The sequence below is a fragment of the Neovison vison genome, chromosome 4 (genome assembly GCF_020171115.1).
Source record: "Neovison vison isolate M4711 chromosome 4, ASM_NN_V1, whole genome shotgun sequence".
NCBI classification, from domain to species: Eukaryota; Metazoa; Chordata; class Mammalia; order Carnivora; family Mustelidae; genus Neogale; species Neogale vison.
In genome coordinates, this window is record NC_058094.1 from 9662749 (window position 1) to 9676370 (window position 13622).

Genomic DNA, 13622 nt, shown 5'->3' on the forward strand with positions numbered 1-13622 from the left:
GAGAGCAAGCCAGGGTGTAGACCAAGGTAGAAACTTGAGAAGGGCGGTACGGGGAGTGAATAAGCAAGGAGGAGGGATGTCAGGGAGTTATGATTGGCAGAGGACTTAGGGAGAGAGAAGAATCAAGGCTTCCGCGAACGAGTGATGATGGAGTTAGGGTTTATGGACCGTGTCTTCTCACCAGCAGTTAGATTCACTGCCTCAGAAGAAGGACTGAGGTTCACTTTCATTCTAAAGTTCTATTTGTGTCATCATCATTTCTTGTTGGGGATGACATCTGTCTTCTTTTGCGTTGCAAGAGTCTTTGAAAGGGAAGGGGGCCTCCCTTGAAGAGGACAGGATGACCTTGGACTCAGAAGCAAGAACAGGTGTGATCCCTCTGAGTGCAGAACCAAAATGATTTCCATTTGCTATGAAGCCCAAGGTCTTGGCAAGAGGCCCATTCTTTTGGGGTGATTTATTATAAATAAGGCATTGTCCTGGCTGTCAGGGACTTGGAGGAATACGTTGTACTGCAGGCAGCTGCTGTGATATGGGAATGGCTTTTAAACTGAGAATCAATCTTTCTTTCTTTCTTCATTTCTTTCTTTCTTTCATTTTTCCTTTCTTCAAGAACAAAAATATCAAGTCACTAGACAGGTTCACTTAACAACAATTCTGAAACAACACAGTCCCTTGGGAAAAGAATGTCCCTGAGTTCCAACCCACTATACGTTTCATGGCAAAGCTGTCCTCACCTGCCTCCTATAGGTTTTTTGTCTTTTGTTTATGCTTTTTTAAAAAAAATTAATAATTATGCTTTTCTAAAAATAAAAATTAATTAATAAAAACTTATTAATTAATAAAAATTAGTAAAATAAGAACTTTATTATGTTTCACCTACTTTAAAAAGTACTTTTGAAAGTGACAATTCAGTGGTTTTTAGTATATTCACACAGTAGGGCCTTGATCACCACTATCTAATTCCAGAACATTTTATTGCCCCAGAAAGAAACATTGTCCCCATTAGAAGTTATTCTTGGTTCCCCCTTTTCTCCAACCCCTGCAATCTCAAATTTATCTTCTGTCTCTATTCTATCTATTCTGGACTTTTCATATAAAAATGAAATCCTACAATATGTGGTCATTTAGTCATGGTTTCTTTTCCTTAGAATGCGTTTCAGGTTTCATTCGGGTTGTCCTGTTTATCAGAACTTGATTCCTTTTAATGATTGAGTAATATTTTATGACAGATGCCCCATTTTGTTTATCCATTCAGCAGGTGATACACTTCTGGGGGGTTTCCACTTTTTGGGCTATTATGCTGATGTCCACATTGTGTGGATGCAAGTTTTTTATTTTCTTGGGTTTATACCTAGGGGTAGAATGGGTAACTCTGTTTAGCTTTTTGAGGAAGTGCCAGACTGGTTTTCCATGGTGGTGGCATCATCAGACATTCCTCCCAAAGACTTTGCAGGATGAAGATGCATAGCCCATCCTGAGGAACAGTGCCATATCAGAGTTTCCAGCTCAGTGCAGTCCTTCACGAATTCTCAAGGATATATATGTTTAGGGCTAATGGTGATGGATGATGGTGATGGATATTTTTTTTCTTTTGTTACTACTTAAAATTATAAACTCAGTGTTTCTGAACTGTAAAGAAATACAGAGAGTTTTAAGCCAAACTCAGCTTAATAGAAGAAGGAACTGAAGTGTCCTGGAGTTCAAGAACTTTCTCAAGACCACACATCATATTGGGGATGGTTGAGACCCAGCCCAGATCTTCTGAATTCTTGACCAGTGAAGACTGTGTACACTCAGGACAAAGAGGCATTGGGAGTCTGAGAAGGTACAGGGAGAACTTTAGGGGTTGAGAGATCGTACGTTCTTATGTGCAAACACCTGTGAGTGCAGACATTTAAGACCACCTGTTGCTTTCCATCAACAGGGAATGTGCATGCCACTTGGTTTCTTAAATGTTGTGGTAGAATTATCTAAGGCACATCTGTATTGTCTGATATGGTACCACTAGCCATTTGTGGCTTTTGAGTATCTGACTGTTACTAGTGCCACTGAGGAATTACATTTTAGATTTTATTTAATTTTAAATTAGTCCTATGTGACTAGTGGCTACCATATTGGACAAACATTGGATATTAGAACTAAAATGGAGTCAAGACTTAGGCCCAAGAGATAGAAGTTACTTGACTAAGAAGACCCAGTTTATTTTTTGTTAACCAGAACTTGTTCCTTCTCTGACAAGAATCAAGATAGCTGGAGGGTTCTGCAATAGAGAAGGGGACATATGTAGCTATCCTTCCCCATGGCCAAGAGACATGGATCTGATTTCATAGAGGCTCATTTCTTCTTTCGAATGCTCTGGAAGAGAAGAAGGGGTCACATCATTTTCATAACCCAGATATTATCAGTGAGGAATCAGAGCATCAGTGAGATTAATCAGCTTGCCTAATGTCACCCCTGTAGTAAGTGGTGGAACAAAGATGAGAACCCAGGTGCTATGCTAAAGCCCATTGTAACGTAGGGAAGAAAAAGTTTTGGGGGGAGAAAACTGGGTAAAATTAAGATGAGGGAAGGGTTACTAGGATAATTATACCCATTTCAAAAGATTCTTGTCATGAAGGTCAAACTGAACACAATGCATGGAAGCACCTGTCACAGTACCTGGCCCAGAGCAGGTGTTCAGTCTCTGCTGTCTGGGCTGGAAGGAAGAATTGATGTTCTAGCAAGAAAGAAAGACACTAAGCACCCAAATATAGTCATGGGAAACCCTGTCAGTGAGTGACAACAGGGCTAAAACACTCTGGAATGTCGTTAAAATCTTTTATTTATTTATCCCATTCATTCATCAAGTGTTTACTGAACCTTTCTTATGTGCAGGGCACTGTGTTTGGCACTGGGGACATAATAACGAACAGAAAAGGGTCAGCTCTGCTGATCTTGTGACAAGGTTGATGGAGACACAGACAGGAAAGTGCCCACTGGGTGTTTATCCCTTGGAGTTTGTTGGAGCTTTGCCTGGAGCAATCTCAGTGGAGCGATGGGCATAGAAACCAGCTTGCAAGGACCAGAGAGTGACACGGAAATGAGCACATGGAGACAGCAAGTGCAGGTGCCAGCTGGAGCGAAATGTGGGGCCAGGGCTCTTGCCTTGACTGAAAGAGTCTAGTGGAGAGGGATGGAGGGTGAATAGAGTGTGGAGGGGAGGGACTTGAGGAGAGAGCAGGGCAGAAGGATGGGTTCTGAAGCATGAGTGGAGGATTGATGTCAGGGTCATGGACCCTGCATCTGTGTGAACAGAAGGGAAGCAGAGTGGGCAGGCCAAGTGATCGAGGTTGCTGACTCGGTGGGGGGACACAAGGCAGCTCTCTGTGAGAAATGAGTCAAGGTCATTGCCTGGGAGGGAGAAGAGAGGTGGGAAGTGTGATAATAGAGAAGGCATGGAATCCTTGTCTTGGAGAGTAAGAAAGGAAATGGAGGATGGGCTCTATCTCCTTAACACTTCTCCCTGTGGTGCCCCTGTACAGGTCCTGCCCTCTGCCCACCCCCTACCTTTCCCTTCCCCTCTCAGTGTCCTCCCTACTTCCAGAATCAGATACCCAGTGATTTCTAGAAAGGCAGAGCATTTTCTGTACTCATGCTTCAGGTAGAGAGATGGGCCCAGAAGATGTGTGACCCATCCACGGCCACCTGGGATTAGAAAGGGAGCTGACCCATGAGCTGGAGACCCTTGGCTGGTCCCTCTGCTTCTCTACCATGATGCCTCTTATTTGCTCCCCATTTCTTCCCCATTTGCTCCCAGATCCCAGGGATAAGCCACTTATTCATGTAGCATCTATCGTGCATTTGCCATATGTCAGGGTATGGGATGCCCAGATGTCAAAGCTGAAAACAACAGAGGTTCTGCTCCAAGCAGCTCATAGACTACCATGTGATTATACAATGGTGGGTCCTACGTGTGAAGAGCTTAGCTCAGCCTAGACCCTGGGAATATGGATAAGAAATTTCAGGAGGGGGTCTCCTGGGTGGCTCAGTGGGTTAATCCTCTGCCTTCGGCTCAGTTCATGATCTCAGGGTCCTGGGATCGAGCCCGCATCAGGCTCTCTGCTCAGCGGGGAACCTGCTTCCCCCCACCCCCCCTGCTGCTTTGCCTGCTTGCGATCTCTCTCTCTCTGTCAAATAAATAAATAAAATCTTTAAAAAAAAAAAAAAGGAATTTCAGGAGGGGCCCTTCCAGCTGGAACTTGAAGGATGACCACACTGTTCCAGGCAGAGCCTGGGCAAAGGCTCGGTGTCTGGAATGTGTGCGTACCACTCGTAGTTAGAAGGGTGGGCTCTGGAGCCAGATCACCTGGGTTCAAATCCTGACTCTGCTACTTCCTAACTGTGAGACCTTGAGCAAGTTTCTTTATCTCTGCCTCAGTTTTGTCATCATGAAAATTGGAATGATAATACTTCTTCCCTCATAGAGTTGTTATGAGGGTTAAGTGAGTTAATCCATCAAAAGAACTGAAAATAATATCTGCCTAATAATTATTGCTCAGTAAATATTAGCGAAGATGGAGATGATGTCGATGATGATGACCATGGTGACAGACTGATATGGGGTGTTAAGGGATGCAATTTTTGGTTTTCTGGTCTGTCCCCACCACTAAACAAATCCCTTGAGCCCCACATGAGACCTGGGCCAGAGCAGGTGCTTGGCAACCATTCTCTGGGTGAGTAAATGAATGAATGGGCGGGAGGAACCCTGAGAGCTTAGGGCCAGGCCTTTGTGGCAGGACCTGGGGTCTGGCTGGAGAAAGTCAGCTCATTCACTGGTTCCCCTTGCAGACTCACCATCTCACCTAAGAGCACCACTATGTGCCTTCGCCTTCCTCAAGGGACGCTTTGGGGCCGATTGTGGGGAGAAGTGAAGCTGTTCATGCAATTTATACCTTCTTTATATTTTTCTTTCTCATCCCCTCTTAGGAAAGACCAGCTGGAAGCAGCAGCCAGGTACGTTTCTGATCATGAATTCCCTTCTTCCCACCATGATGTTGGGACAGAGGAGCCAGTTCAGTATGGTGTAGGGACCCTGGGAAGCATGGTGGTCTTGAGCTCAAGTTTAGGGCTCATTGCTGCTGCTGACCACTGTATTCTTCTGCCATTTTCATGTTAATTTACTCAAGGACAACTTAGCTGTGATCATAGCTACAGCCACTCAGCGAGCAGGACCACCAAGAATTCTGTGCCTGGAGTTCTTACATACGTTGTCTCACTTGGTCCTCAAAACCACATTGTAAGACCATCCTTAGTACCCTTATTTCTGGATTGACACTGAGGCTCAGAGCGTCTTGAGTTATCCCCCTTGTGTCACACAGCTACCAAGTCACAAGACCTATATTCCAACTCAGGTCTGAATATGAAGACCACATTGTTTCCATTATATATTGCTTCCTTTGCTTCTCGGGTTCACAGATGCCTCCTCAAAAAGTGAATCATGAGGACCATTCATGATCCCCAGGAAACCCCAGCTGACCGGGCTGCTGTAGGGGCAGGGTGGGCTTCTGGATTCTGGGTACTTCTGTGTCCCTCCCTTCTCTCTCCCTCTCAATAAGATGTCACCACATCAGGGACACTCTGGCCCCTGCTCAAGATTGTAAAGAAATGCCATCTCTCACCCACATTAGTTTATTTATAGATTTATAACTATAAATGTAGATGTACTTTAATCTCTTACTTTGAGAAACTACTTGTGAGATCTTGTCATCTGTCTCCTGGACACTAGGCTCAACTGCTGCCTTTCTAGAGCTGACAGAATTTGAGTGGAGGGGGTGGCAGGACCCTAGGCCACATTATAAGGGAACCGCTTAAAGACAGTGGCCTTTGGGAAGCTCGGTCACATCTTCTTGCATGGGGTCCATGATGCCCTATTCCATCTGGAATCCCTCTTGGAAGAAACATTTACAGACACACCAGTTAACTCGTACACAGAAGCTCAGTTCAGACTTCCTGCTTCTCTTGTGTGTGTCCTCAAATGGATGGAGTGTTTCTTGTCTGACCTAGTTTGGACTATAGGGGCATTTGGGGATTGTAGAGGGGGGCCGAATGACTGACAATGACAATGTCAGGGGACATTTGTCATCAGAGAATCAGCTTGCAGAGGCAGAGCAGAAAGATACCTCAGATAGCATCCCTAGATAGACCCGTTGAAGTTGAGATGCTGTCGTAAAAGAGGGCACGTTCACCCCAAATCCAGAGCCTGTGAGCCCCAGGATTACACAGCCTAAGTCTCAGGACTCCCAGTCTCAGGACTCCCAGAGGGGTACTTTGTCCTCTCTTTCTCTTAGGACCAACAGAGTTTTGAATCATAAAGGTGTTGACATTATAAGTGAATTACCCCATAGACCTGAGAGCCTTTTCTACGGAGACACGAACAAAATTCAACCAAATTGGAATGTATGTGCAAAATACCACATGTGCATCAGATCATGCACTCCTGGCTTAATTGGAACCTGGGGAGATGCATTCTGAGGGTTTGTTGAGATGCTCTCCAGTTATCAGAAGGAAGCTGTCTGGAATCTCAGCGTGTTCTTCCTGCTTCTCTCGAGAACTCTCTGCTCTGCTATGGGTGCAGAGGGAAAGCACATTTCATGATTTCTCAGAGTTGCCAGCCATTTGCTGGCTCATCCCTCCCCACCCTGCCCCACCACCAGGAAGAAGAACAAGGTGGGTTACGTAATCCATGCGATCTCCCTTTCCAGGCCCTGGTGTAGTATTTTGGGTTTGTTCGGCAAAGAGGTCGGCTGATGGATTGGCAGGTGAGATACCAGGTGTGATTTAAGCTGCGAAGCTGGGAGATGGGGCGTGAGACCTGTTGAATGTTCTGGGGGAACCATCGACCCAGGCATCATCAGTTCCTTTATCCAGGAGGACAAGAGAGCAAGGCGAGAGAATGATGAGCAGTGTCCATGTGCATTAAGTGAATCCTTGCCAATGGATGTTTTCCAGCCTTTGTATTAACTTCTTCAACAGGCTGCCAGGTAACTGGTGTTTTGGTCTTAGTTATTATTTTTTCTAAATAGCCAGAATCAGATTGGAGTTCATCTCACTGTCCCCTCTAGGCATAGGTGGTCCACACCTCTGTTCATATGTCGGACTGAGGAAAGTATTCTGTTTTCTGTAACTTAATGTATCTCAGTTTTCTGTGGGGGTAGGAAAAAGGAATTTCATCAGCTTATTGGAAAGCTCCATCCCGTCATTGCTTATAAATCTGTTACTTGGCCCCACATCCCTCCAAGGGTCAACAGACAGATGAGCTTCTCTAGTCCCAAGATCAGGGCTACTTTGACTGTTTGGGGAACTTGAGCCCTGCTGACATCCAACAATGGCTGAGAAGTCAGCTTTGATCATTTTATGCTTCTTGGGATCTCTGATCCTGGGGCAAGTCAGAAGGAAGAGAACCAGCTTCTGTTGTGTGCTTACTAGGATCTGAATACTTTCCTAGGTCATCTTAATTAATTTGCATAAAAACGAGGCAGCTGTCATAAACACATTTTCATCCCATCTTACCCCTCGTGGTACCCTGAGGTAGGACTCAGCACTCCCCTAATAAAACCTTTGTTCTGTGTACAGTCAAAATTTAAATTCTCTCTTCCTCTCTAGACCATGAGCTAACACTGTGCCTGAAGTATAGGGTGTTCCCCCCAAAAATGTATTTGCTGAATGAACAAATGACTTAATGAAGAAGGTTCTCTACCATCATTTTACTTGCGTGACATTGAGCTCAAGTATTTAGTTAACTTACACCTTCGCCAAACACAGAAGTAGCCAAGATGGGGATTTCAAATTCGGGTCCGTCTGGCTGGACCGGATCATATCAGGCTGAGTCCCACTCTGGCATGGGTGATTACCATGCCCTGCTTGTCCTCAGGGGTAGAGAGTGAGCTCGGTTAGTCTAAAGACCGAGGAACTTGGCACTTGTGCTCTCTCAGCCAGGAAATCTTAGATCCCGCCTTCATACAGCTCATTCCTTCACCTCATTCAGAACTCTGTTCAATGTCACCTCCCAAGAGAGGCCCTCTTTAACCCTGTGCCTGTGCCCCATCAGTCTCTATGCCCTTGGTCCTACTTTATTTTCATTGTTAGCACTGATGAATATCTACTGTATGTTTATTTCTTGTCTGTCTTCCATACTAGGTAAAATGCCTCCAAGGGGCTGGGCTCTATTTTGATCACTGTGTTATGATCTCCAGCACCTAAAACAATGCCTGGAACACAGCCTAACACTTTGTTAACTTTCAGTAGTATTAACTTACCGACAAAGTGGGTGGGCATGGGAGTAGATGGATGGATGGACAGACAGAAAAAGTCTTATTCTACAAGTGTCATAAACCCAACTTAAACTACCTTGGACTAAGAGACAGATGTAATGGCTCACATAGCCACCCATCAGAGAGGGTGAGATCCCTGGGAAATGAGGAATGGGATTCTTCTGTTATTTCTCTTTTCCCCTCTTGTTTCCACGTCTCCTTTCTTGTTTCACTTTCTCGCTTTCTGCATGCTGATGAAGGTGTGGAGACAAGCGGCTCTGTGATCACCTACTTTTTTCATCCTTCTCTATCTGTCCTTCACCCAACGCCTGTGTGGGAAACCCCAAGGGAACACTTAGATTGGCTTAATTTTGGTCACATATTCATGCCTTGGACAATGTGTATGGTTCGGAGAGTAAGAGGCTACGACTAGACAAACTCTGGGGCCTCTGTCCACCTGTTAGAGTGAGCAGTGTGGGTTCCAGATGCCAGGAGGGACAGCCCCCGTTAGAACCTCTTGGTTGAAGTTGGAGGAATCAGTTCCTCATTTGAATAGGGTCTTTTTTACCCCAGAAAACAGGGGATAGAAACATAATGCAGGCAAAAATGATAGCTGCCAATGACAGCATAAATCGCACCTAAAATTTTTCAAATAACTACAAATAATGTTGCATTAAAGAACATCAACAACAAACCATACTGAGGCTCATTTAATCCATGTATTATACCAGAAAAGACCGATGATTTATGGTAGGGACATCATTTTAAACCTCATTCACAATTTTTCAGTAGACATGAAACGAGGCCAATAATGAGAGGCATTTGTTTGGAAGAAAATAGTGTTTTGTGCATTTTCAAAACAGGTAACTGCGTTGACAATAACGGCTTGCTTGAGCCATATTGTTTACTTTGTATTTTCAAACAATTCCATCTCCGCAACGGCATTCAGGACGCTTCTGCTCTGTATATATCTTTGGAGAGGGAAGATATTCATCCCAGGCCTCTTTATCTCCTGTCTCCTTGTTATGTCCTCCCATTCACAGAGCTCTCCCCTTTAGTAGTCAAAAGTAGTTCTTTAAGGAATTTAAGTATAATAACAATAACCTATAAAGAATGTTTCCTGTTTGCCAGGTATAATTCTGTATACATCTAGCCATCGTAGCCACCCTAATGGGGAAGATACTACTTTGAATACCTGTTTTACAGACAAAAAAACTAACGTTCAAAGAGATAAATGATTTTTCAGGATCCTGCAGGTAGGCAGTGGCAAGAACGAAAGTTGATCTGGTTGGGTTAGCGCCATGGTATGTGGGTCCTGCCACCGTGGTGGTCGTCATAGTTGTCAGAGACAGTTAGGTGGATGCAGTCAGTCACCACAGGTGTCCCCTTTTGCTTGTTTGTTTTCTTCTGCAGCTCCTGGGCTCCCTGTAGCTGGAGTCCTTAACATGAGAGGAAGCTGTGGAGGCAGAGAAAGGCACAGAGCCAGGGTCTCCTACGGAGTGAAGGAGCATTTGGTCAGACACTATAATTCACACTTTACCTTCTCCCTGTGACACTGGCCACCTGAAATTGATCTCACAGGGTGACGGATGATGTTGGCAGTAAATCTTCTTCTGTACCTTGGAATCAATGTCTGTTAAAGGTGCGCAGGAATTTAGAGGCTAATCCAATCCCCCAATTTTACTGATGAGAAAATTGTTGCCCAGAGCAAAATAAGAGTCTTGGACACAATTCCATAGCTATTAATGTTCTGCCTTGCCAAGCAGACCCTGCAACACAGGTCCAGCCTGCAGAGTAGCTGGGATGTAGGGGTAAGATTTGGACCAATTTTGTTTAACTTCAGGGTGATTGATCCTCAATGTGTCCTGAGGGCTCAGTCTCACTTTTCCTTTTGGAATGTGGGGAGTGCCTATTTATAGCACCCCTTTCCCTCTGAATTATGAGTTAACTGAGAAACTGGAGTCAAAAACATAAACATATAGGCCACATTTGCTGCGTGGGGCAAGACTAGCTCTGGGAGGAACAGCGAGTATTCTAACACTTGCTACTAACTTTAGCCTTAAGACCAGCACACAGAACGGGCACTCCCAGCCAGATACCTGGCGCCAGGGATTGTCTGACCCCATGGGCACTGAGAGCCAGAGAGAGTCCATGCATGTCCTTGAAGACAGAACTGACCTTTGATATGGAAGCTTACTCAATCAAGAAGATGGGTCAAGATAATCCACCTCCTCCCATGGGGAGAAGCCAGTAGAGGGCTGGAGGTTTCTTCTTAATTCTTCTAAGAGTATGGAAATTCCATTTTCATGACTTTGCAAAAATATAAAGAAAGATGGTCCTCCTTACCATTCATATAGTCTCCCGTCGACTCATGACACAACATTCCTTAGCACACAAAACCGTGTCGCAGCTCTCTAGTGTGGTTCCATCCTGTACCCACTATGCCCTCATTGTGTGCTGCCTTAGTTTCCTCAGGGATGCCATAACAAATTACCACCAACTGGGTGGTGCAAATCAACAGAAGTTTATTTTCTCACTGTTCTGGAGGCTGGATGTCTGAAACCAAGCTGTTATCAGAGCCATATCCCTCTAATGGCTATAGGGAAGAACCCTTCCTTGCCTCCTCCTGGCTTCTGGTGGTTGCTGGTAATCCTTGGCATTCCTTGGCCCTGTGGACCCATCTCTCTGTTATCTCCCTCCATTTTTACATGGTCTTCTTCCCTCTTTGTGCTTCTGTGTCTCTGTACCCAAGCTTCCCTCTCCTTTCTCTTATAAGGACAGCAGTGATTGGATTAAGAGCTCACCCTACTCCAGTATGAGCAGGTCTCAACTTGATTACATCCACAAAGGTTCTGTTTCCAAGTAAGTTCGCATTTACCCTTATCAGGTCAGGCCTTGAGCATATCTTTTGGGAAACATTTCAGCCTTCCACATCTGCCAAAGGCAAGCATGATTGGTTTGCATATAGGGACACTGAACACATCCAGGATACATGATTTTGAGAGGGACATTTGTGAGAGTTCCGTTTCAGTGTGTCCTACACAGATGAAGACCCAGGGTCTCAGCAAGGTGAAAGAACTCAGCCCAAATCACTCAAATAGGATTGGCTCCTAGGTCTACCTGGCACCCTCCAGAACTCTGATTCTGTCTCCTCTTTAACCAGGGACTAAAAATAACCAGATGGTGGAATTAGGAGGTAGTCATAGCAACAGGAGCTCAGAACAAACTCCAGAAACAGACCATTAGACCTCAATGCATGGCTGCCCTACTTACTAGCTGAGTGTTCTTGGGCAATTCAAGCAGCCTTTCCTGTCCTCATGTCGTCATCTGTGAAGTGGGGATAACAATAGGAACAACCCTCTAGGCTGGTTGGAATGATACCTGTGGCCCGGTACATAGTAAATTCTCACTAGGGATTAGTGCTGGTCAATTGGTATGTTCTTCATACATGAAATTTGGATACATAGAGAAAATAATTCTTCTAGGAAAGCAACAGAGAAAAGTGTATTACTCCTTGTTCACATTAGTGTGTGAGTCTGCATGTCCTCTGAGCACCGGCTGCAAATGTCCCAGAATCATGCTCAGAGATTCCCAGGTTCAGTGGCTCAGAGGAATTTCAAGTAGGCTATTGGCTCAGCTAACTTTGCAAACCTGTCCAGAGGAAAGAGAACCAGATTAACATATCAGGGTTATTTCTAGGCCATGAAGCTGTTTCTGTAGCCCAGGAGCCAATCCTACCCAGTCACAGTCCTGCTTCCTCATGCCTTGTATATCTGACCCCATCTTTCCTCAACCCAGACAGTCCCTTCAAAACCACCACTTCCCTGGGATAGGCTGCCTCATTGCTAGAAGGCAGAGGTCAGACTAGGGAAGGGCTAAGCCACTTCAGGACCTCTGTGCTATGAGTTTGTGGCCACAACAGCAGAACTGGACCCATGTTACATTGCTGCATTAGGCACTAAGAGTTATGGGTCACTTTTAAGAATTTTGACTACATGCTCTTGGACACATTGCCAAACCTCTGTGCCTCAGTTTCCCCATAAATATAGCAGTTATGGTGAGAGTACCTATCTCCTGGGGCTGTTGTAAGAATTAGATGCTTATAATAGAGACTTACCCAAGACAAGTACTACATAGGGTTTGCCTTTGTCATGATCACTATTATTATCCTGATTGGCATCCACATTTCTAGGCTTTTCGACAAAAGCCTAGTCCCCAGTCTTTTCTACATGGCTTAGGAGTCACATCACCATAGCTCTGAATTCTAGCTTTGCAATACTTTTCTCCTCCCTCTCACCCTCCTGCCTTCTTTCCTTCCTTCCTTTCTTTAAAAGCCCTGCTTTGTGTCACACCCTGGAGATTCCCAGAAAACGGGACCTCATAATCTGGCGAAGAGACAGAAGTGTTAATGAAAGAACAGTGAGGTGTGGAGGGTGCTGGTATGGGAATATTACCGGCACAAGGGTAGAGAGAATAAGGAAAGAAGGGAACTCTTGGCAGGACATTGGGAAAAGATCTACAGAGACACTTTGCTTTAGTCTGCCAAGGACTGAGTAGCTTCTCACTGGGCTAAGGGAGGGAGTAAGACCCTAATTTTGTTCCTTCCTTCTTCATGCTTCCAGCCTTCAAACGAACAAACACTGTGTGCCTAGGCCTGTGATCTTTCCACCAGCCATCTTTCTTATCTGAGAAATCACTAGGAATGCCAGTGCAATAAGGAAGAACAGCATGCAGATGTTCAAGGAAAATGCACAAAATGCCTAAATAAATGTGTCTTCATTTCTGGACAGAGAAATTTATTTTGTACCTAGAAACAAAGGATATGAGTTAATTGGTTCTGCCAGACCCACTGTGAACAATGTGAGAGCCTAGAGAAATCATCACTGTCTTCCTCAACATTGATGCCATTCATTGAGGGCCAATCATCACTGTCTTCCTCAACATTGATGCCATTCATTGATGCCATTCAAGTTCCGGCCCCTGACACCTGCTGTATCTTCTGTATCTTCATTGTCATCTAATCCCCAGTTAAGATTTCCCACTTGATTAAAAAGAAACAGAGTTGAGATAGCAATTTGCATTCATAGCCTTTTCTCAGAGACTAAAAAGTAGGACACCAAACCCTCAAAGGTTTGGCACATGGATGGTGACAGGTTGACAGTTGTTTTGTTTTTTGGGTTTTTCTTGTTTGTTTTCTTTATCTCTTTGCCTTCTCAGTCTTTTCTGGGGCAGACTGTGGCACTAAAGGAAGCATCTAAAAGAGGGCTGCAGGTCTTGTATAAGGCCCCACCCTTTCCATCTGGAAAGATGAAAGGATGAAGGAGAGTAGGG

At 44.8% G+C, this 13622-nt stretch overlaps 1 protein-coding gene across 1 annotated transcript in view; it reads left to right on the forward strand.

Annotated features, from left to right (window-relative positions):
• The window catches only part of KCNQ3 (potassium voltage-gated channel subfamily Q member 3), a 295199-nt gene that overhangs the window by 254922 nt on the left and 26655 nt on the right, over positions 1-13622 (forward strand). The window contains exon 9 of the mRNA XM_044244932.1: positions 4969-4995. Coding sequence (XP_044100867.1) covers positions 4969-4995 — 27 coding nt within the window. The remainder of the gene's footprint in view (positions 1-4968; positions 4996-13622) is intronic.